Source organism: Lonchura striata, chromosome 4 (assembly GCF_050655825.1).
Source record: "Lonchura striata isolate lonStrDom1 chromosome 4, ASM5065582v1, whole genome shotgun sequence".
Lineage (NCBI taxonomy): Eukaryota > Metazoa > Chordata > Aves > Passeriformes > Estrildidae > Lonchura > Lonchura striata.
Window position 1 is genome coordinate 69,888,580 of NC_140706.1, and position 25,914 is coordinate 69,914,493.

Here is a 25,914-nt window from a genome sequence, read left to right on the forward strand (position 1 = left end):
GCACAGAAATAAGTGCTAACATGGTTTTGAAGCAAACTCTGAAAAACTGTAAGCAACATTTGCAATATTATATACAACAATATAAGCAACTGTTTACAATATATGGAACTTCTATAAATAATTAGCAAGTGAAAATCCTTGAACAGCACCATCTCTGTGAACCATCTGAAATTCACTTGATTACATTCTTCAGATTTCAGTAATTCATATTATATGCTCCAATACTATATATAACTGTAAAACAGTGGGAAATATCTAATCCTACCTGGACAACCCCATGGGCTGAACAGGGGAAAAAAATTTTATTTTAGCTGTCTAGGGCCAAAAGGACAGATGGCTAACAGGCACATTCATCAAGATGTAGTTAAGCATGGAAGAGCTCATCAGACCTTCAAACAAAACTACCAGTACCATGAGTGCACAAAGGAGCTGCTTGAGACTGGCCCATAGAACAGGAATTATTTCTTACAAAACCTGAAGTAGCACCTACATTGCCAAACTGTAACCCAGAAGATGTTCTGCAAGCAGCGTCAAGTCAATAAAGCATGCCACTCCATCTGACTGCCAGCTGTAGTGTATGGCAACATCTCAGAGAATGAGGTGGTGCCTGAATGGCAGCACTCGTGCTACCCTGCTCAGGGCCAGGTCTCACGGTCTGGGTGTTGGGATGACCCCAAGATTGCAAAAGTCCTCAGCCCAGCCTGTGCAGCAAAGAAGGAGTCTGAAATGTGTAGGATCAGCTTCTCAAGGTTGTTTGTTTTCCTTATCTGTAACATCCTTTCTCTGACCTGCTGAGGGGTCTGTCTAGCACAGGAGGTCATGGCATTCTGTGTGCCACCTCAGGCAGCATTTACATTTTATACTCAAAACTATGTGCACTATATTTACAATAACCTATAATTTATGCCAATACCTATTATTTACGTTGGACAGCATGTCTCTACCTTAAACCAATAGAAAAGTGTCACCATCACACCAAGACATGAAGGACAAGAAGAAGGAGAAGGCTAGGACATGCCCAAATCCTTCCACCTTGTACCCCCAAATCCTAGTCTAAAAATCCCAAAATTCTACTTTTTCACCCTGTGTTAACTCAACAATCACACTACCCAAACCCTTGTGGCTTGTAATTCCTCGTACAAACTTGGCAGCTTTTTCCACGGGCTAAAATCGAAGCCACAGATGTTTTTGTCTTAGTGCCAAGGTCTCTGAGCCCCCTGCCAGGGTCTGGAGACAGCCAGGACAGCCAGAGGGATGTCCTGGACTCCGACAGCCAGCCTCCCTGCTCCCACCCCCTGGATGCACTATAGATTGGCAAATGCATCCAGCAGGGCATAGCTCCAGCTTTCACCATTAAACTATCAGCTCAGGGCTCATATGCCACTCTCACTTCAGGTGCCAAACTTTCCCCAGGAGTTCAGTGGTAAAGCCTGAGGGACTAAATTACAGAAGCTAGATTTCAAAAAGCTTGACACTTCACAGTTTAACATCTGACATCCTCATTAAACATTTTTTTCATTGCTTAACACAAAGCTGCCCGAACATCACAAAATAATTCTTCGGGGTGCAGGAAAAGTCACAAATTTAAAAAACACAAGGTATTTGACAAGGAGGTAAACAAATCAATCCCCAAAGCCAGAAAAGTTTATCGGGGATGATTTGTGCATGTTCAAATGCTCTCTCAACTTTCTGTAATCACTCATGCCAAGTTAAATTTGCAGAGACAGGATAGGTGGACAGTCACCATAGGCAGGGGGTGACATTTCTCCTCTCTCTAGGTTGCTCTACTAAAAGCTCAGCAGAAGTTCTTTTTATTAAGACAAAGTGAGAGATGGAAACTTGGGCATTTTGGACACTTTTGTAACTTCATAGAAAAAATGACATAATGAATTAATGCAGCCATAAAATCCAAAGTGTCTGCCATGACACTGGATTGCACCCAGAAGCTTTACAATGCAAAGGGATTTAGCATTTCAGGAACATATTTTCCTCCTCCCGCATCCATTGGCTCACACAATAGAACCAACAGATCCAGTTAATCTTTCCCCCAGCATTCCAGTTTCAACTTAAATTTCTGAAGAGGTACAGTCACCCACAATACCAAAACCACATTGACACTAATCATCTGTATTTTGAAATACTGTCTACATGTGATTTATTAAGATTGAATAAATCTCGTGTTTCAAAAATCACCAAGGAAATTAACTGAAATACAATATATAAATCAAGTAATGATTAGACAGCAATAAAAAGGTGAGCAAAATAAAACTTGAAAATTGCTTCCTTTCCCATCAGAAGTGAGGGAATTTGAGATCATCGATCTTTCTTCATTTGAGAACACCATGTATTTGTGCCCATGCACATCACACCCCTCAAACAGGACATGGAGAAAATGAAGCAGCAAGTCCCAATCTATTCTGAAGTGCAACATCATCTAAAGAAGCTCCATTTCACAAGGAAGCAAACCAGCGAGGTATTATTTTCACACCCAGAAATAGCTTCATAAGCAAAATATTAGCTTGAGATACAGAAAGAAAACGCTCAAAGGGCATCAGGAATAGGCGCCTCCTACGCAAACACTCCATTACAAAACACCAGAAAGGTTTTTTTTCATGGCTGGAGAGGCATTTGAAACATCTAGAAATTCTAGTGAATCACAGAGACTTTTGCCAAGGCAACAAACACAACACTGAACAGACAAGACATATTCCCTGCTAAGGAAAGAACAGTAGGTTAAAGCTGCAGTGAACCTTGAAAGCTTCAGTATACAGAGGTCAAGCAGTGAGACTCTTTCCCTTCCTTATCCTGATATGAACTCCACAGGGATCCCACAGCAGGTTCACACCAGGTGAGATAGTGGTTGGCATCCATGAACCAACAGAGGAGTGACCAAGAGCAAAGAACTGGATCTCTGTGTGGCTTCCTCCTCCTCAGGATGCCTTTTTCTAGCACACCAAGCACTCCTTATTTCCTCCATGTTCTCCTTCCACACTGAACTCTGGCCTTTCCCAAAGGGATGAATTTTGGGGCTGCTGGCCTCAGTGCAGAGCCAATGTACCCAATGAGAAACATTCACCTTCCCTGCCAAAGATGTGCTTGAGATTCAAGTGGGCCTGGATTTAAGATGAATCTGACAACATTTGAGAATGTGAGAAGTCTTTAATTTTCTTCTTTCATTAAAAAGGAGATGATAACATGACACAATGTCTGCTGTTGAAGTAAAACAAAGCAAACTCATTTCCTGTCTGCTGCAGCTCCATAATGGAAGCTATTTAGTGCATGTTGACTCTTCCACACACAGGCTGGAATTCTGTTGACAGCAGAATCCCTCCATCCTTGTGTTTCTGCAGATATTTTCTAGCAGTAGCTCTGTGTGAGCATCAGCTGGCTTGGGGTGTCAAGAGAAGGACAAAATTCACCTGATGCCATTGTTTTCAATCTCTTTTAGCAAACAGTTATGAATATTCCAGATGCTGCAGAACATTTTATGCTAAGAATGCTGAACTCATGAATCTGGCCTTAAAAAAAGTATAAAAGTTTTAAAAACTTTTAAAAATACTAAATACAGACCCAACTACAGCTAATAGAGACCAGATATCAAACTCTGTCCTCATAACTGATGGTAAATGGTAACAGCCATCAGCTTATCACATCTGCAACATTTAAAAATCAGTTTCATTCAGCAGCAGAATACATTTTTATAGCAGGTTATTTCTTTGGGATTTTATGTGGGTTTTCAAAAATCTTTTCAACACTTGTCACATGCAGAGACAGGAAGCTGTGTCTGTTTTGAGAAATACTTTAGACAGGGAGAAGTAAGCATGTGTTACATAGAGCCAGGGGCTAGGCAGCTGGATTCCCAGGCTGTAATTCCAGCTTGGCTGCTGACTCAGTGAGTGACCGTCATGGAATCACCCCAGTTCCCTCACCTCACTCTGCAAAGGGTGAGCCACAGGCAGCTCTCTCCAAAGACATTGAGAGGCCAGTAGAGCTGGGCCTTATATATCCTGAATTTAGGTAAAACAGAATTAAATTGCAATAAAAATCTATATATTTGAAGCTGCTCACCTCCTGTGTTAGTACCAGGTTTTTAATGCTCTTAATACCTTTGGGTACCCACACAACCATTCAGAAGGGGGTGGAGGGGTGCTCTTTACAAACACAAACGCTTTACAAACACTTTGCACCAGTACCATTTTTTCCACATTGCAAGAAAAGTTTAGACCTGCATAAAAGGGAAAATTTCCAACTTGGATGCAAGACAAGCAGAGCTGCCTCTTGTCAACTAGTTTTTAAAATCAAATGAGTCAATCTCAAAAAAGAATGCAAGAGAAAGCCTTCAGTATGCAAACTCCTTTCCCCAGTTTTTGAGCATGGTATAGTTCTGTTCATCCTTAAAGAACCACTAAGGATGGCCAAGAGATGATGTGAGCAGCTGACTGCTCCTGCTGGCTCTACTTACAGCTCTGCTGCTGGCCAGGGGCCTGTTAGGGCCCAGGGCTACATCAGGCAGCAGCTGTGACAACATCTCAGAACCTTCTGGTCCCAGCCCAGCAGCACAGAGGCTGCAGCCAGTTTGCAGCGCTGCTGCCCAGACAGGTGACGGTCACAAGGCAAAGTGTTCAAGAGGCAGAGGCACAACGAGCCCACGCCCTACAGCATCCCCAGGAGCTTGGAGAAGGGTGGGATGGTACTAACAGATGCCCAGCACCCTGCCAGAGTGGAAGAGCTAAGGCCATGGCCCTTCATTTATCCTCTTTTGCATAATCAGGATGTTCCAGGGACACAGGAAAAGTTTCTATCACGAGGCCAAACGAGCGCTTCGTGCGCTCGGCACGTACTGCTGCATGGCACATATCCAGATGAGGGTTGGGAAAGACAGCCCACAGCACCTGACACATTCCCCCACTCCAGTGATTCTTCCACAAACAAAATGCATCTCCATTGTAGGGAAAATCCACTCACTGCAGTGTAAGGCTTTTCAAACAAATCACAAAATTGGAACCAGATTCCTCCTATGCAGAAACACTGTAAATGCTGAGAGCAATCAAAAATACATTCATTTGCATTTTGCCTCTCATGGACCTGCACACAATTTGTTCCTAGCCTCCATTTTCCAAGAAAGTCAACAAAAACTGGGAGGGTCCCTACTAGGAAATAATCCCGTTTCACAGTAAAACCATTTATTGCTCTTCAGGAATTAAAGTGACAGATACATAAATATCTCACAGATGCATATCTCACTTAAATTGATGACTAAATAAAAAGACTATACATAGCATATATTCTCTGGGTTGTTCTGTGTGTATGTGATGGGTGTGCATACAAACCCACATCTCTGATCTGCTCTACACCCTGCATTCTGCACAGGCATGTACAGATACAGACATAAACAACTCATTCCTGTGCTGCTGTGTGCCTCCTGCAGCAGCAGCAGGAGGGAAAAGCCCAGCCTGACCCAGCCCCCGACCATCTGACTGAAGGCAAGTTTAGGGTGCAGCCAGGCTCTTGTTTATGTAACAGCAAGGTGCAGCCGCAGTAGAGGGGAGCCAGGAGCAGGGGCGGAATATTAAAAAGGGGGAGACACACACAACGCTGAAGTGTTCCCCGTATTTTCTAAGCAAAGTGATCCCTGGATCCAAAAATCTGCTTAGGAGCTTGCATCATCACACAGTTACTAACAGGGATGCAGCCTGAGCCTGCCTGCTCGCAGCCAGGGATATGCCGCACTCTGAGAAAAGAGACAGCAGAAGGGGCAGTACTAATTCTATCCAGCTTTAATTAAAGTAGTCCAACAGGCATTTGAATCAAACACGTCAAGGAAATAGGACTTGTGACAATCGGGGAAAAATAACACATGCTGTAATTAAGTAGCTGAGATGGGTGCTGGGCAGACAGGAAAAAAAAAAGCCCTTCCAGCAAGGACATCCACACATTAAGTACATTTTTTTAAAAGGTTGTTTTGCAGAGGATTCCACAATCAAAAATGTAATCACAAAAACTATCTTATGCTGCAGTGCCCCATTTAAGGGATTAGGAGAGTAATCACAATCTGCTCCAAGCAGCCCTGCCCAGCATCCAGACACTGCATACATTAGAAATGACATTCCTGTTTTTGAAAAAGACAATTTGGATGTGATTTAATGAGCTGTGCAAAGTGAGCATTTGAAAAGTCACAGAGATCACACCCAGAGGTCCCAAAGGCATCAAATAGCCTCTGTCATTTTATTTAAGCAGTTCAAATCATAAAAAGCCTTAAGACTGAAGGCAAAACAAATTCAAAACTGCCCAGGTATGCCAAGGGAGCAGATGGCTTCTGAATTCTAGTGATCTGCCAAGAGGATCTGTAAATTCGAATATTACATGGCTGAATTCTAGGCTTTTCTTTTCACTGTTATCTGTGTTTACATGCAATGTAGCAGAAATTGGGGGGGAGGGGGGTGGGGGAAGAGGGAACTGCCTCTTGATATTTTCTCTTCCAGAAGAATTAATAAAGAATGGATAAAAACATGGTGTCATGGAACAAGTTAATGCATTATCACAACCTAGAGAATCCAGACATGGGAGGAAAGAAACAGCAATGAGAAGGCATTAACACAGGCACTCCTGATGTATTACAGTCCTAGAGCTAGGATGAACAGAACCTTCATTTTAATATTTTCTCCACTATTGTATTTTTTGTGTCCTTGGAAATTACAGAGTGATCTGGCAAACAAATCAACATCACTGATTTTTTTTATTATTCTCCATTTTTTTATCTCAAGACAATGAGGAGTTGCCATTCCCTCCAAAATAGAAGGAAAACAACAATTAATTATAAATCATGAGAAACCTCTCCAAAATCAGAACCATCTCAAGAGATACAGCTTAAGAGAACTAGCAAGTGTCATCAGTAACAGAGGCAAACCCAACAGATTGCAGACTTGTGTGCCAGGCCCTACCTAGACAAATATACCTGCAGTGTGCAGTGTAAATACACTGAATCACAGCGGCAAGCCCAGAATCCCTTTTGTGACACCCAAAAACTGCAACACAGCTCAGCTGATGCTCCCAGCACCCTAAGGCAGGTCCTACACACAGCACTGAGCACTGCTGGGGAGGTGGGAAGTGGAACTAAAAATGGGAAAGGGGGGAGAAATGCTGTTGTGAAGTAGAGAAATGCACCTTGATGCTGCAAAGCACAAGCACAGCCACCTCCCTGCTTTGACAACTTCTTCAGATCAGCCAGAAGCTTGGAACACCTGGCTGAGAACGATGGCAGGGAGCTCCAGGCCTTCTGGGATGAAGGGAAAAGTGGAGATACCAGCATGCCATCTTTATGTGCATGTTCTCTGCGTGGCTGTGGGCTGCCATGGCTCGCAGCACTTTAATCTCACTGCAGATGGGCTAAGACCACAGCAGGGCTCAGAAGGGACGGGAAGGGATGCAAAAGGGAAACGTGATGGGAAAGGTCTGGAAAATGAAGGGGAGAGTATTGCACATGGCAGCAAACACCTGTGAGGTGCTGCACAGAGGAAGGGTGGGGGGAAAGGGAGAAGGGGGCTGGTTTCCCCCTCATACCTTGCGTTTCCGATCAGCCCTAGAGATTTTCCGCTGTCTTTTCCTTTCCTTCTCAAGGTTTCTCTCCCTCTCTTCGATTTCGGACTCTCGAACTTTTTTAATGGAAGCGGCCGCGTGAGCCATTTTGGCGAGGAAAACACCAGCTCCGAGGAAGCTGTTCCCAGCACACGCGGATATCCAGGTGATTTATTTTTTCCGCAAGGGCACTGGCTGTGAGCCAGAAGTTCACGGCGTAATCCACTCTTCCTCCTCCGGCACCCCAGGAAAGGTCACGGCTCTGCCCCAGCCCCTGCAGCACCCATAGCTCGGGAGCAGCAGAGCCGTGTCCGCGCCCGCGGCGTGCCCAAGTGCCCGCAGCCACGCACACGCGAGCAGGGAGCAGCCACAAAATCCCTCCTAGCAGGCTGCAAGCCCTTCAGCCCGGCGGTGGCTGCAAGAGAAGGCGGGCTTCAGACTCAGCTGGGAAGGAGGGGAAAGAAAATAACACAGGGAGGGGAAAAAAAAAAAAAGGGAAAGAAAAATCGGCCTTTAAACACACATCACCAAACTGGGAAGGTCTTTTGGGATTCCTCCGGAGAGGCTGCGTCTTCTGGCTGGGAGGAGGGCTCCACTTCAGCATCCCCAGCGAGAGGGGGAGGGGGCAGCTCCCGTCAGCTTCTCACATCGCCTTTACACAGGGTGAGAAGAAAATGGTGCAGTCTGACTTAGTGACTTGCTGCTGCTGCGACCGGCTATGCCGGAGCCCGGCACACGCCTTGCTGCTCCTCTCCTCCTCCTCACGATCTTCCTTCACTGCCGAGGTGGTCCGTAGGAAGCCGGGAGCAAAATGTGCGGAGCTGGGTAAGCCCAGGCTAAGCCTGCTCACCTGCAGGCAGCATGAGAGACGCCTGGAAAGGGCTGGCAATGCTCAAGTCCTCATTGTGCCTCTCTGCAGCCACGTGAGGCTGCATCAGGAGAGCTGCATTCAGCAGCGAACCGAACGCAGCGAGGAGGGACAGCGCAGAGCACGCAGCATAATCTGGGTTTAGCCTGCCTCGCTCGGCTCAACCCCACCAAAGTAAAAATAATATCGCCAGGGGTGTTGCTTGTTATTTTTCAACCCCAGAAGCTGCTCTCAAGCACTTCCTAAAACAACTTCTCAATGCCTGCCTTGAAGATGGACAGGGCTTTTACCTGCAGACCTACAGCAACCAAAAGAGACAGTGGCAATATGTCCCTACTTAGTCACTCCCACTCCCCAGATATCATTCGATTCGGAACACTCATTACTGGCACTAATATCCAAGACAGATGGGTATGTCAATTCATCATTGCTTAACCCCCTGCTAAACCAGCACATCAAAGTTCTACTCCCACCTCCTTGGGTAACTCTTATCACTATCAGCATCAAGCTTTTATTCATCAAAACAGGACACGGGTAGATCAAAAGAGACTTTGCACTGGTTGCTAGCAGACAACTGATCCCATTTCAGCTCCCACCAACAGCACTGCTCCAGCCTCTTCAGGCAGGTGCTGAGGGACAGGCAGGATGTCACTCCCCAGTGCAGCAGAGCTGTCTGCATCCCTGGCTTAGTCACCACCCCAGAGTCACAGGGACACGGCAGCTCACCGAACCAGCACTAAACCCCACCAAACCAAAGAAACTGTTCCCTGAGCCAAATTTTCCCCTACAATATATTCCCTGACTTCAAGGAATTGTAGTGAACAGTCACCAGAGCCGAGCACCATGAATTTGTCTGTAACACAGCCCCACCACATGAGTGACAGACGTGCTGAGAGCTCTTCATGTGACAGCAGCTCATAAAGCAGCCTGAACTCCCCCAACCTTGCCATGCTACCCACAGAACTTGGTGGTCTCCAGCTCACATGAAGCAAGACCATTTATTGCCACCATGCAACTAATCCTCACTGATTACTTCTGTTGCTACCAATAAGGCTTCGCTTTGAGAATATCCCAGACCAAATTTTTACAAGGGATTACATATGAAAACTACAAAGCACTATAAAAGCATCTTTAAAACAGGGATCTATTTTGTATTTGAGCCAATGATCTGTGCATTCAATCCAAAACACATTTCCCTAGTGGATGGAGGCATGGGAAGCAGCAGGGCAGGAAGTGTCAGCCAAGCTTTTTCTGGCTCCTCTTTTCTTACAGGCTGACTTTCTCCCAGTTGTTCCCATTTGTGGAAAACTAGGCTACACAAAGCTAATGGCTAAAGCACAAGTGGCTGCAGCAACAGCAAACAGAACAATAAGACAGGTGAAAGCAGCCATGGGAATAAAATGAAAGGGAAAATTGCACTCCCTGGTAGAACTTTGGCATGCCTTGTCTTCTTTACATTTTACGAACCTCACATGTAGGTACCATCATTTGTAAACCGGAAATTAACAGCTGGTAGTCAAGAACTGACCTTTCCTGATACCTTTCCAACCTTTCCATGGGATCTTAAAGAACAAGTTTGAAAATAAGACCAAATCACAAGCCACCACACTTAAAAATGCCAGTCTTAGGATTCCCCTAGATCATGGCTCAACGTGTCTAAGCCATTAAATGCTTAAATCCTGCAACATGGTCCACACAGTAGGGTTTGATACACAGGAGGGTTTATGGCAGTCATGATAAGCAAACAATTTGTCATCTCTTGATGATTGATACATGCAGGCTCGTCACCTCAATATCAAATGATTATTCTTTCAGAAAATTCACTTACAAGCTAACCAAGGACTTGATGTACTTTCTAACCCAGGCCACACAAGAGAAAAACATCAGACACTGGAACTGAACAACTGGTACCAAGTAACATGAAATTAAACAGCAAGTATTCTTTATAGGATTACTGGTGAAGAAGAACTTCAGGTCAGCTCTATGAGTTCACTACTATGTTCCACAAACATTTTCTCCCTAACCTTAAAGAGACATAAAAATATGGAAGGAAAAAAAAAAGTTACTTTTAATAGATTATTTTGGAAAGAACATATCTGGTTTGGGGAGAAGACAGATTTTCCTTAAAAAAAAAAAAAAAGTAGAAACAGGCTTGTCATTGTATTGTGTATAGAAATCCTAACAAAAACAAATTCTTCTGCAGACATCAGTCTGAAGATTGCATTTTCAAGTAAAAATGGAGACTGAGCAATTTCTCTCTAAAGATAGAAAACGTATTGTGGAGGTGCTACATCAGAAAAGCAGAACATACAGCGATGCTGTCACAAACCATGTGTGGGAGGGGAGTGGGAGAGTGGGCAGATGCACAATAACAGAAGAACACAGTTCCAGAAAAAGGGTGGGTTTTCTCTGAAATGCATGTGTCATCCTCAGCTCAGAATGTGGAAATACAGGACTCCTGAGATTCAACAAGGGATAACAAAGCTTATAAGGCTTCAACCTGTCCAGAGCCCTGTGTGATCTGTGAGCAGACGCCAAGTGATGAACCTCACTGTGAGATACCAAGATGGGGATGCTTCACTGGGGTTCCAGTTCCTGTCTGACTGTTCCCAAGCTGGCATTAAGCATCAGCTTCCTGATCTGATGTGCTGATTTAACAGTCTTCAGGTTCTGTTCTCTCTGGCCTGCCCCACCTGCTGAAGCACTCAGCACCAGCACTGCAGTACTGCAATGGCCACAGCTATGACCAGCACCAGGCTTTATCTGTCAGCTTTCAAGCAGAGAGACTTGATTTTCACTGAGCAAATCAGCATTTGCAGTCTACAAAAAACCTTGTAGGTGAAACCCAGCAGTAATTGAGTACAAAGAGAGAGGATGTACACAAGTGATTCTCCTCCCTGAAGCATATCCACTATCAGGTGTCCAGCTCACAAAAACAGGCTTCTCTCCACATGAATCATGTGGGCAGTGTAAAAACAAAGTTAAAACCAAGCCTAGAAACCATGCTGAGGAAGTGTGACTCAAATTTGTTCCCAAAGGTACAGACAAAAAGGGAGACATTGATGGAGTTGGAAAAGCCTGTCCTGCTTCATAGCCAGAATGGAGACTGTTGCAGAAACTGCCTGTAAATTAAACCCAGTTTAAAACAGCTAAAAATGGGAAAAGGCTGTTCTAGGCAATAGTTGGCCAGGACGAAAACTGGGCAACTCAGTATTTTGTCTACTGTCATGGAAAACCCTTCTGGAGAAGGCAGATTACAATTACAATCCCATAAGGGAATTAGGCTCCCTCCAAAGCGATGCCCTGAGTAACTCATACATGATAACACACAGGTGCAAGCATGAGGTATTTTGCAAAATCTGAAACAACCATCATCCCTGCCCTTATGAATTGTGCACTGATTTAAACTTCTGCTCCTTGCTGAGAGGCAGGACAGCTCAGGGCAGGCTTGGAGGTGTGCACACAGCTATGAGTGGCCCGGAAACCAGAGAGCCCTGGCTCACAGGATTAGTTCACCTCCACCCACAAGCATGGGTGAAGACCTCCCCTCTGCTGCTATTCCAGCCAGGCTAAATGGCAGGAGTGGGCAGCCTTCCCCCTCTGCTCAGGAAGCTCTTCTCTCAACATCGCCTCTTGAGGGATGCGGATGGAGGTGATGGCATTGTTTTAATAGGCACAAAAATACTTGGAAATTCCAGGGCAGATTAACAATGTATTTAATTCAACTATTCAAGAGTATTTGGAGGGATTGTGTGTATTAGCATACCCAGCCATTTAAGTACCTACAGGACTATGTATGCTCAGAAAAGCAGCAAAGAAATCCTTGCAGAAAGTAAAAGCACAAAACTAACTATGGAAGCACAGCCTACAGTTATAAACTGCCTCCTGTATCACTCATTCTTTAACCCACAACCTTAGTTACTAATCACATACTAGTTATCCTATAGGTATGTAATTCTAAAGGTACAAAACTCTGGAAATACATTCAAAATCACATATCCATGTTGTATAAGTTTCATTTTATATTTCCTAAGAGAAAATATATTAAAGTTAGAAAAAAAAAAAAAAAAAAAAAAAAAAACAAGCTCTACATTCTCTCATTCTCATTTTACTGAATATGCAAAGACAATGAGGTGTCCTCAAAGTTCTGTACTGGAAATTAGTGTCATTCAACTTGAACAGAGAAGATGATATATAAAACTATGTCATGCTTATTTCTGTACCTTGAGTATATCTCTTTTATTAATTGAAAAGCAAACAATACCAATCAAACGAAAAGAGGCAAGCTGAGGTAGGAATGGACCTAGATCAGACCAGTTTTAACATCTTTCTGTTAGACCACCAGAATATAAATCACAGCACAGCCACTTTTAGTGGTCACCACCAAGAACATATCACAGATGATAGAGTAACATTTCAAATACCACCACCCCACCCCCCCGCCTCCATCCCCCCCCCACCTCCCAGAGCAAGTTTCTGTTTTGAAGGTGTTCAGTTCAACAATCACAAACATTAACTGCAATTATGAATTAACCCAGGGGGGAAATAGAGATACTGCTTGGCTACCTTCATCTTGGGAGAGTTACTGAAAATAATAATCTGGTCTTATAAAATTATTTTTCCTATATTATGGACTAAGAAAATGAGATAATATGCTCCTCGTAAAATAAGGGCAGTCACTGTGGAATGAGATCAAAGACTTCTGGCTCCAAGAGTGGTGAAAATTTTGGTACCTAACAAAGGGTAGAAAAGGACAAACACAGATGATAATTTCAAGTATTCCAGCAGCTTCTGATTGTTTCAGACTGCTGGACAGCTGTGTCAGGCATTTCCAGTTACACAGCCATCCTTACCAGCTGCTTTCCAGGATCTTGTGCAGCCTCTTTCTGAATTTCCAGCACCCACAACACACGAAGGCCAAGTTCTGCTGCTCAACTACATATCCAGAGTCACTGTCACAGGTGAGCACTTACAGACCAGCAAAGAGCCAAGATAACTGTCATTATAGAATCAAGAAAATCCTTGCAGTCAGCCTTTGTTGCTGCCCCAGTTGTGCCATGGCAAAGAAAGGCTTTGCACACACCCAGAATTTCCCAAACACCAAGAAAAGAATGTAGAAAGACTGATGTTTCTGGTTTAAAGAAATACCCCAATTATGAGGTAGAGGTATCCTAGCTGCATCCAAGTTGGCAACTCAAGAAGCACATTTGTTTCCTCAGAACCCTAAATAAACTACAGATAGGTATTTCTAGCAAGTGTGCCCATCCTGTGGTTTTCCAATGATCCCTAAGTTGCATTAACTCCAAATATTGCTCCACTTGTATTTGTTTTCATATTGATTGAAAATATCGATGTCACATTCTATTTTAACTAAGTCAAACAGGGCCTCCTGCAATGGCTCACTAAGGGCAACAGCAGACATTTTATTGACTTCAATGGGTTTGGGAACAGGACCTTGACAATTTAATCCAACATTGCCATGAGCTGTCTTATCTTCCTTCCTGCCCTACCTGCTTTCACCTTTGTTTACTGTGTTTGGTTCTGGTCTTGTGAAGGCAGAAGCTGCTGTTAACACAAAGAAGGATCCAAGGGACTAGCATGAAGGTGCTTCACACCTGCCATATCTGGTTCCCAAAGGGCACACCGTGCTCCCCAGGCTCACTTCTCGCATTCCCTCATCCCTGCAATTACATTGCTGGATCTGCTGCAAAGGGCAGATGTGCTGCAGGGCCTCACCTGCTGCAGGTGCAGCTTCCCAGCCTGGTGCCTGCTGCACTCACAACGCCCGGAATGCCACCGCAGCCAAGAGCAGGGGAGCTCCCTGGGCTCTGCTTCCATCCTGCTGCTCCCCCACTGCCACCTGGTGCCACAGACAAGTGTTCCAACAACCTGAGAGAATGCTCCTTCTCTAATCCTGCATCCTGATACAGGACATATTGCAAACGTAAGGGTAATGATCTTGGAAACAGTCACAAAAAAGCAAGTTTCACATTGGAAGATACCTGCATATATTTCATTTGTATCCCTGACAGACAGTCCTTCCACTTGTAATGTAGAAGTTCTATTACTTTGTTTTCCCAAAGACAAGGGGAACATTGCCAGTGAGCAGCCTGAGAAGTGAAAAGGAGGGCTCTCCATTCTAACCTCACTGACCTACCTGATGTAGTAGCTTAGTTCATTCAGAAATTAACCTGTTGCAATGATGTGGCTGAATTACAGTGCTGTATATAGTATAAACAGGTTAACAGAAACATCTGTGGATCTGGAAACAGAATTCTGTTCTCTCGAAGCCAAGAGGGTGATGTAAATAAAAATAGTTTTACCAACTATGATATGAAAAATAATTACACCAGAGCATCAAGAGCTTATAACAGGAAAATTGACTTGTTTGCCACTGGAAGCCTTAAGCCAATGTGACCCACATCTCATCCATTTTAAATCCTTTCAGTTGCAACCTCACTGCTGCACATAATCAGCTCTGCTTAAGCAACCATGCTGTTATGTGTAGAAGTGTGTCTGCATTTCAGTGTTGGACTAGGTAACACGGGTTTCATGTTTTAATGTGTTCTACCTCCACCAAATTCAAAGGTTACCTGCCCATAGTGAGCAAATCAAAAGCTTGACTGATTGTTACTTACACAATTATTATTTAATATGTGCACATACAGATTTTCCCACTATTTCTAACAAGAGAAGACCTGTCTGCTACTTGTTTATAAAACCAGAGGATAAAGTTTTGCACTAAGGATTCTCAAAAGCTCCCAGACACTATCTAAAATACAACCCAAATTAACAACCATAGTAAACACAGTAACATTTTTTTCTCAGCTAGATGTTTTCAACCCTTGCCTCACCAAGGAAAGAGAGTTGCCTTTACTTTTGGAATCTCTTCCTCCACAAAATAACTTCCGTGGTCCCAATGTGTCCTCAAACCAATACAGACACAGCATTATTGCCTATGGAATACTGAATTCCATATACACAGCCAAAAGGTGCCTTTAGCAGGCATTTCTTTGGAAAGGACAGTAAGAGAACGTGCGGAATTTGCTACGGAGTGAATCCCAAGGCCGAGCGCTTTGTGCTCCCCTCGGGCCTTTGGCGCAGCACCCTGGAGAGAGCCCAGCACCCTGGAGAGAGCCCAGCACCCTGGAGAGAGCCCAGCACCCTGGAGAGAGCCCAGCACCCTGGAGAGAGCCCAGCACCCTGGAGAGAGCCCAGCACCCTGGAGAGCGCCTGGGGCGGGGATGCAGCGAGGAGCGGAGGGAAACGCCACGAACGCAAACCCGAGGGACCGGGAGAGCTGGGGACACGTCCCGGTCCCCCTCTGCGACCACTGAAAAGTCAAGTTTGAAAATCTAAGGAGGGCAGATGTGTTTCCTGTGGCTGGTTTCTGCTGGAAACATGGAGGCCAGGGAAGTACAGTCAGTGTTGTGCTTCCCACCAGGAGTGCCTGGAGAACGGACGGCAAGCGATCCCCCTCTCCTGGCCAAGCAACGCTAAAGCAGCCTTGGACTCTCATACAGTCACAGAACCATTTGTGTCGGAGGCAACTTAAAGCTCATCCAGTCCCACCCCTGCCATGGGCAGGAACACCTTCCACTAGGCCCAGTCCCTTCCACAAGCCCTGTCCAACCCGGTCTTGGAAACTTCCAGGGATGGGGCAGCCACAGCTTCTCTGGGCAACCTGTGCCAGGGCTTCACCAGCCTCAGAGGGAAGAACTCCTGGATATCTACTCAAAAAACATACTTTTCTCAGTTATTCTAGCCCTACATGCCCCTCTCCAGCTCTCCTGCAGCCCCTTTGGGCTGAACACCCCCAGCTCTCCCAGCCTGGCTCCAGAGCAGCACTGCTCCATCACTGAGCATCTTCACAGCTTCCTCTGAGCCTGCTCCAACAGGTCCGTGTCTCTCCTGTGCCGGGCCCCCCAGGGCTGGAGGCTCCAGCAGGGGTCTCACAAGACGGGAGCAGAGGGGAACAATACCTGCCTTGACCTGCTGGCCACACTTCTGACACGGCCTGTGACAGCTATTTCAGCATCAAAGAAGCCCAAGCACAAAGTTTTGGGATGGCTGAAACACAGCCCTGGTTTAGGATGAGACAGAACAAGACACTCCCTGTAGCACAACCACTGTGAAATCCTTGGTATCCCTGTGAAGTCCAATCTACAGAGGAATTTGAAGTACCTGAGACAATCCAAACACCCAAAGCAGCAGAAATGAAGACATTTTCCCCTGAATGACAAAGCCAGAAAGCCAGATCTCAACACCAACCCCAGCAAGACACCATGGGCCTCTGACCAGTGTACAGGGCACTGCTGTAGGAAGGGCCCTACCTCCCTCCTGAGCTTCTACTGGTCTGTGAGCCATCATTTACATTCTTCAGCAAGCACCTGCCAGGTGACCTTTTAGAAGCATTTCATAACCTATTACAAATAACTTTCCTAAGTAGTACAAATTTTAAATGTAATTTTTGGGTCAGCTAAATACACAGATTCCTCAGAAACCACACAGGATATAGTTTCTATGTTGTCCTTCTATGACTTAAAAGCATAATGCAAATCTCACTTTCAAATACTAGCCTTGTCCTTGTCCTTCCTAAAAGTAATACTGTATGTAATACAAGTAATATATTTTGTCTTCCAGGCCTGTGTTTATGGCACCATATACTGAAAAACTCCTCAAAGACACACAGACAAAAAATATATATTTGATGCACAGCATTTTTTTTCATTGTGAACTCATCAGGTTAAAGAGCTTATCCATGCCAATACACCTTCAGTTGTGTGAAACAAAGAACTACCCAGAATAAGGAGATACATCTGACACAAAGTACATATTATCATGAACCTATTCCCAAAGTGCCTTCCATTTCCATTAATTCCTGGGCAAGATGAGCATGAAAAACACATCTTTTCAAACAACTACCAGGAATGGCTCCCAGTTCACAGAACAGAGGCAATGCTCTGTCAAGATTAATCAACTTCACTTTTGAAAAGTAATATCTTTTTAACAATAATAATTTCTGAAAAACACTTAGTGACTTCTCAGGAGCCTTGGGAGTAAGGACCTTACAGAAAGGGAGCTGTCTGAACCACTTTCCCAAACAACCTCTCACTATTATCAAGACATGAAAATGCACTGCTGAGAACATTACCAAAACAACCTCCTTGCAAAAGCACACTGTAATCTGACAGGCCAGATGTAACTGGGAGCCTTGCTTGTGTTCATCACTTCACTATCCCTACAACACTTCACCAAGCCAACAGCACCAAAAATTATGAATAAAGACTATGGGAATGCACCCATTTCCTTGTTCTTACTCTGCAAGTCACAAAGGGGGTGTTCTCACTTGGAAATCAGACATCTGGCTGACCAGGGTTAAATTGATTGTGAACTGAGGTGGGCATGGACTGGAAATACTTCTGCACAAATCTAAGCAAAGCTGGCCCCCAGCTGCCAGAGGTTCAGATCTGAGCTGGATATATCATTTGTACATGTGGGGCAAAAGGGCAGATGATTCATGCACATGGGTTGAGGCTGAGCTCTGCATTGGAAAGGGATAAAGGCAGCAAGTAGAGACTTAATATGACAAACACAGACAAAAAAACTTTAACATCTTGGTCTAGACCAAATACATACTTCATCCCAGGCTTTCCTTCAGTTTATCATCCTCAAGCTCTTGCAAAGAGCCAAATAAGCTTCTACCTCCACAACAGCCAGCAATGGATTACAGCAGCATTTTAATTCCACTCTACCCTCTTCATGGATCTGTGGGCAGAGTGTGTAACACAGGTGATTCTCCCTCCTGGTTCACAGAGCTGCCAGACTGAGAACTCCTTTCAAGACAGAGGATTTTTTTTTTCAAGACAAGCTGATGGTACAATTGCACAAGATGTGTTTCACCATAGGAGTTAGCTGGCCTCTATGGAAAAGGCAGAAGCTGGACTTTGCAGTGAGAGAACAAACACTAGCTAACATTTAACACATTGCCAGGGATGTGAGAAACCTAGATTTAAAATCCCAGGTGTCACATCACCTCAATGAATTAATGGCCCAATTAAAACACTTATTTATGTAAAGTAGAACAGCTCCCAGAAAAGAAGGAACAGACTAGTCAAGCACTAATATGTTCATTTGGGACTTCAGAAACCTCTCTGAATCCAAAATCTCTAAGTAACGTCACAACCACCAGTCTTTTGACAGAGATTTGACACCATGCAATGGAGCAGGCTCTCAGTACTGAGTCAGCCAACACATCCACATAGCAGAGCACACAGGTCAGCTGTAAAAGCAACAAAGGCACCTCAGCACTTTGTGCCCCATCTTTCAGCTGGGTTCATTTGTAGCCTTGTACTCTCATGCTGATCTAGTCTTTGTTGGTACTAGCTTGAAGGTCACTGCATTGTCCACCATTCCACAATGCAGAGATATCCTGAGACATATTTTCCACACTGAAGGGAAACATTTGCAAACCTTTCAAAATCCTAAATAGAATAACACAATCCCTAGGATTCACCCCTCTGTAACTGCAACCAGGCACCAGATAGGATTTACAAGTCCCTTCCCCTCCTTTAGGCATCCTCTCTCTTCCTTGAGGACACAAGGATACAGAGCAGAGGGCTTTCTTGACAAAAATCAGTCTTTCATTCAGCATCTGAGGAGAGTGAAGGCGTGGCAGAGAGGAACCACTACACACTGTAACAGCACAGCATCCCCTGCACTGCTGCAGGAGTGCTGAGGAGCCAAGCCAAACCTGGGGAAGGGAAAGAAAGGTCTCCTTAACACTTGGGGTTTTTTCCCCACTAGTAAATAATGTTTTCTCCGAGTGTTTTGGCAACCCTGGTGCTGAGCACCACACGGTGGCACTCCAGCCCTGTCTATCCGAGCTGCATCGGCTCTGCCCGGCGTAAGGAAAAGCAGGCACCCGATCTCCGGGTGCCACACTTCACTCTGCCTTTAACTGTGTTCTCAGGCTTTGACACAGTTAATACTGTTTAATACTTCAATGCAGCTGAGAGGAATAAAAATATGTCCACTGAGCAACTGGTTTTTACTGCTTGAAATAAAGAATAAACTACTTTCCCACTAATTTTAAGCTTCACTTGGGAAAGATGCCCTCCACATTGTCTGTTCCAGAGCAGTGAAATGGCAATTCTGTTGTCTTGAATCACTGATCCCATTCTCATTTTACCATAACCCTGGCAGACAGGTGCTGCCAGTTGATGTTCTGCCACTTTGGAGCAAGCAGGGAGAGGAAAACAGAACAGCAAACCATCCTGCGTGCCTCCTTACAGAAAGCTTACTGTAAAACTAAGGAGAAGACTTGATGAACCTGATGTAGTTGACAATGTCCCTGCTTGTGTCAGGTGGTTTGAACTAAGAGGCTTTTAAAAGTCCCTTCCAAACCAAAACTATTCCATGATTCTTTGATGATACCCAGGGTATTTTAATACAATAATCTTAAGGAAAATCTGAAGGCAATGCCCTGGCCCTCTGGAAGTGGGGTAGTGCTGTTTTAATGCCTACTGCCTGGAGCTCTCTCTGCTTGGCAGCAGCCACCCAGGGCTCCCCAGGTGCTTTTCCTTCCTAAACACTTCCCCCACTGCAAGAACCAGAAACAGCAGCACAATTCAGCAGTGCTGCTGGGCACAGCCATTCTCTACACTGACCCTCAAGTGTTAATTGTAGTGCAAGAGGTGCTCACAGACATGAGCAGACCATATGACCCTGACTTACATGATCGCATCCAAGATGAACCACTCTGCTTCCACCTCTCTCTGCAATCCCCAGGACAGAGCACAGTGCCTCCTGATTTTTGCACCACAATACCTTTCTAATTTCTCCAAACTTGCTGCTCTGACGTTCATCTAGGAGGTTACATCATATAATCTATGGTGTAAGTGCAAACAGTACCTAGAGTTTCCCCATGGGAGAGAACAACACAGGATTTCTCACCATCAGCAGAAATGCCTTTGGGATTAATGATCCCTTTTAACACACCGAAGGACAAATCTTTCAAATGCAAAACAAGTTGGTTTTTGCCATAAAAACACAGGTGCCTTGGAGAACACGGTTTTCCATGACCTCATCATCCCCCAGAGACAGAGAGAAAATTGTACCCAGCCAGGACAAAGAAGTAACCTTTGCAAAGTCTCCTGCTGGCTTTTGCTCTGTATGATCTCAGATTCACTGCTGCTGTGCAGTCGTGTGTAAGGGGACTACTGCTGAATTAATCATGCATCAAACTGCATGTATGTGCAGGAATGGTCCCTCCTGTACAGGAGGGTACAAGAAATCAGATTATTGCCATGTTGTCCTTTCATTTCTTCTCCCAGATTCATTTACTCTTGCTGTTTTAGCTTGTTCCTATGCTGGGAAAAGGAATTTCTGCAACAAAAATATGGTTGGCAGGATTCTACGTGTGGCCTCACCTCCCACATCTTTAAACTGCGACATGCGAACTTAACCTTGCACCACATAGAAATGCACTCAAGGTGAGACGTGTGGGGGAAGATGCAGCTGGCAGCTTAGGAGAAGAGTGAGGGAGCTGCACAAGGAAATGGTATCAGATGGGAAACAACATGAAATCCTTGTCCTTTTGAGGAGCACAATGAAGCATGCCCACCACCATTTCTCTTCTCTGATCTCCTCATCAGTGCAGGCTCAAATAGGAAATTAACCCCTGCGGTCTGGGAGATGAACACTCGGTGCTCACTGTGCAAAATGATGCCGTGAGGAGCCACGAGGCTCCTTGATGAGACACCTCAATTTGCTCTTTGCAGCTCTTTCTTGGGGGCTTTTCAGCAAGTGCAGGGAGTCAACTGCACCACAAAAAATTCTGGTGAATATCAGACCCAAAGTCCACATGCACTTCTTCACTGTAAAAGGGCATTGCTACAACGACTTCTTATGGACTAATACTGGCACTAAGTGAAAACTCACGCTTTCAGCATCACATCATGCAACATGCATAAAGCAGCACACAGTGTAAGAACATTTAGGTTGCCAAGACAAGCACTCAAAACCTAAAAAATTCCTAATTAAGAGCATAATCTTTATTCATACACACATGTCCTGTGAGATAGTCTGTAATTAAGGATCACTCACTATATATTTGTAAGACCTCTGCCCCCTTCAATGAGCAGGCCCAGGCAGCACACACTTAAAAAGCAGCTTTGAGCACTTATTTTCTCCCTGATGCTCAATGGGTGGCAGAATGGCTTTCATTCTGCAAGATAAACCTGATTTCTGAAGATTACATTATTAATTCCCTTACAGGTCTTTCTGTAGTTCTCCTTGGTTTATATATATATATGTATATCTGTAATAACTACTAATGCATTTATTTTCAAGAACAGCTTTTGGACACGAAAGGTACTTCAATTTACAAGGCAAAACATACCCTCTGATTGTGTCTGCACCAACCAGACACACTTTGAACCTTATTTTTCAGGATATATTCCTTACATGCAGCATTTGTACTGCAAAAGTGACATTTCTATGGGCTTCATTTGCCATAATGGGTGCTCAGAATTTGTCCAGGTCGACCATGAATCACAAGCCAAGCTATGATTGAAGGGAACACATAACTGCTGGTTATCCTTGAGAAGCCAAGTTTTTGATGTGAGCAGCATCACAGGACATATGAAGAGAATAAAGTCAGAATCCACAACTCCAGGGCAGTGCTCAGCTGCCTAAATGTCCAGTTCTGCTCTGTTCCTCATGATTCCACATTTTGGACATCCCATTTCCAAGCCAGCCCAACAAGAACAGCGCCCTTCCCTGAAGATTAAACTCACATGTAACTCAGGTCTAGTTGTGCCCTGTAAAATTCATATTCATAATGGAAATACAGAGCACAGCATCACCACCAGAGGTCTGCACTGGAGAACACACCCCTTATTCCTGGCACCACTTCATCTTTATGCACAACTGTCTTCAGACTTTCTCCTGGGAATGTCTGGATGCTCAGAAATGCTGACACACCAAGTGTTAGGCTACTGTGTCACCAGCCAGCATCAGCAGTGTCACCATGTGTACCTGCACCAGGCTGCACCCAGGAACTGGTGAAATACAGAACATGCCTCAGATAAGACAGTTTAAAAAATATACAAAATAGGAATAACCTCCCAAAAGCAAGAACTGTACATAATACCAGCTTGGCACCTGCCTTCCAAATCAGCTCCTGGATTCAAGGGTGACCTATTGACATCTCCTTAGGCCTTTTGGCAATAGTCTCAGCATCCCTCTTCCTCAATGCTTTACCCTCGCCACACAGCAGTATTTCCCCGTCGCCCTTCTCCCAGCCCTATTCCACCCAGAGTTTCCCTGCTGGGTTTTTGACAGATGTCTCCAGACAGCACTCGGCGTTTTGCAGACGATCAAAAAGCTCTGCTGCGAGCCTGCTTAAGCTCATCCTTCCCGAATTCTAACACCTTCCCTCGTTCCCGGTGCCGGTGAGGGCACCTGGGGACCCGCAGCGCAGCTGCCGACTGAAAGCAGGAGCCTGCGAGCCGAGGGCACGGCCAGGCCCGCCGGGAGCGGTGGCGGGGCTCGTTCCGAGCGCGGCATCGTCAGGGCGGATCGTCACTGCGGAGAGCCCCGGTCCCCATGGCAACAGAGCCCGCGGTGCTGCGGGAGCCGGGCGGAAAGCGGCCCCGCACAGCCCGCGGGACGGACACGGCATGGCCAGGGAGGCTCCCAGGATTCCCCAACTCCAAGCGCCTGCACAACGAACCCCTTCCCACATCAGCGCGCCACGCTCACACGAATTTTGCAAATCTGCCTCTCGCAACGAACACTGGTGTAGGATAAGGAATTAACACAGCAGGGAGGGACCGCGGTCCAGAAGCTGGAGAGGGAACAGACTCTTGCAGGGTATTTCTGGCTCATCTGCTGATTTTCTATTTTACTTCAGGCGAAACATATTGAAATTCCGAAAGAATGTGTAGAGTGCTATATTCTCTGTGGTTTGGCCAAGCACTGTGATAACTTGAGCAGATAAATATGGCTACAAAAATAAGAAACCTCTGACACCAGATATGTTACTGTATTAATGCAAACAGCTAAAAATAGAAAACCCAAGTTCCACACACCATCATGCAGATGAATTTTTTAGCAGTAACCTCCATTTTCCACCACCCTTTCCCCCCCCTCCCCCCCCCACTCTCCAAAGGGGGAAGAAATTGAGTTTCTCTTCCATCCACACATTCCAAGGCATTACAGTACCGACTGTAACAGCTACACAGTATAAAAACGTGGCTACATTTCATTTCTCCCTTTGCTTTGCTCACTTTCTCATCAACAGCCTGAGTTACCATGAAACTGCACTATTGAAACACCATAAAACAAATTGCTACATTGATACTGAGTAACAACACAAGTTTCTCCCTCCCCCCCCCCCCATCCCCCCCAAAAAAGGCATATAATTCTTGGAAACCCTCCTGGATAACAAATACTGATTTAGACTCTTGTTGCAGTCTGGATTTTCTTGCCTTAAATATTAGGTAAATTGTTTTGTTTCTTTACTCATAGAAGCCACTTTCTGTCATATTGACTTAAAACCTCTGCTAAATTAATCACACTGATCAAAGTAAAAAACCACAGTGGAGAGATGCAGAAATTTCTGAAGGATGTTGCCTCCCCTGCTCTTACCAGGGAGCTTGCTTGTCCTGTCATGGACCCAGCTCAAGACTGAAATACCCAATACTACAAATGCTGGGATGGATAAAGATGCATCAAAGAGTGGCATCTTGAAACAGTCTCAAGAACAAGACAAGGTTGGGACAAGACAGGGCTGTTGTAAAGTACAATAGATAAGTAGGCTTATTTCTAATTGACCCAGGGCTCAATGCAGAAGAAAATGAGTTCTTGCAGCCTTACCGGCCTTATTAAACTCTATTTCTACAGAAGCCTTCAGTAACAAGAGTCTTAAAATGCATTAATAAATTATAATTAGGCATTTCTTATCTCTTTCACAGGCTTACAAATTAAAATCCAACTAAGTCAAATAAAGGCTTCCATTGACCTAGAAGTCTTTGGAGAATCTCCCTATAATTTTCACTGATGGTAGCAGAAGTTGTGTTTGTAAAGGAAAAATAAGAAGCTAATATTTTGCCAAGTGAAAATCACAAAGTGGTTTTTCCCCACAAGTGGAGAGTTCTTGGTGAGCACCATTATAAACCAGCAGAGCTTGTGGAAGACAGACAGTTGTGTCTCGCAGCAAAAAGCGAGGAGAAAACTCTATTTCACAGTAATTAGTGACACGGGAGCTCAGAGAGCTCAATTAAAGCCAGTCCCAAAGCAGGCAGGTCAAGCACTGGCTGTGCACAGCCATATCACTCACGTGGAATAAACGATCTGCCCAGAATAGTTGGCTTATGGTAAATGTTTCCTAATACACATATTACCTAAGCCTATTTACCTTAACCACGAGTGGCAGGACACCTACGCACACTGCGGTGACCTCAGCATTAGTGTATCGTGGCTTAGTTCTTCAGGAGAGAAAGAGCAAGCCTTACATGTTGCAAATCAAATGAAATTCACCATTTTTACCATGATAATCATTTTTTCTAAGTGTGATATACTGCATGACCCAGCAGTGGAACTGCTGACCAGGCCCTACCAACAGTGTCAGGGCTCAGTCTCTGCAGAATTTCTGTGCATTTCTGTGGTGTGACTGGACACAAGCCAATTCAGTTTTGCTTTCAGGCCAATAATATTTTTTTAATTCTCAGAAACACATATATAATATTGAAAAGTAAAATTAAAAACTAAATGCATGTATCTTCTGGCTCTTCTTCCACTTTTTGAAGGAACCACCCAGAGATGTTTTTGAAACTTAGAAATCTCTTTTACTCTCTTTAAATAATAGTATTCCATATTGATTTTGTATTCTATCTCTAGCAGTAAGTGTGGTATCACTTTGATTAATTTATCTGGTTAAATAAAACCCATTAATTTACAGGAATGTTTTGTAGTAGCCAGCATCAGGATACTGAGATATCAATCCCATGGAGGTGGAGAAGAGACTACGTGATGCTCAAAATACATGTCCCTATCTAGGGACACAGCTCACTGCTGGGTCCTGTGTTCTTCCTGTGGCAGACAACAGCTCTAGGAACTCCTACAATAAACATAGAATCATAGGACAGTTTGGGTTGGAAGGGACTTTAAAGGTCACTTGGTCCAATTCCCCTGCAATGAACATAATTGAGAGGAAAGTCAAATACCTTAAGACCTTGCCTGCTTTTAGTCTGAACAATGTTCTAATAATTTATTCCATCTAGCAAAAATTAAACATACTGATTCCCTAATATCAAGGGTAAATATTTATAAAAACAGCAAGCAATTCATTACAGTAAACAAGCTCTTGCTGCCTGTCCAAGACTCCAGCAGCACAACAAGCTGACAGCTCTTCCAAACACAGAGAGAAACAGGCACTTCTCAGAAGAGAACCCAAAGTAATTGGT

The 25,914-nt window shown here is 44.5% G+C and overlaps 1 protein-coding gene across 5 annotated transcripts in view; it reads right to left on the reverse strand.

The window, feature by feature from the left end:
* ANK2 (ankyrin 2) overlaps positions 1 to 25,914 on the reverse strand; it is a 275,878-nt gene that overhangs the window by 141,263 nt on the left and 108,701 nt on the right. The window contains exon 1 of one of the 5 annotated variants that reach the window (XM_085579379.1): positions 7,561 to 8,584. The exons of the other annotated variants lie outside the window; for them this stretch is intronic. Coding sequence (XP_085435505.1) covers positions 7,561 to 7,683 — 123 coding nt within the window. The 5' untranslated portion in view covers positions 7,684 to 8,584. Of the gene's footprint in view, positions 1 to 7,560; positions 8,585 to 25,914 lie in introns of those variants that run through there. 5 annotated transcript variants of the gene reach the window in all.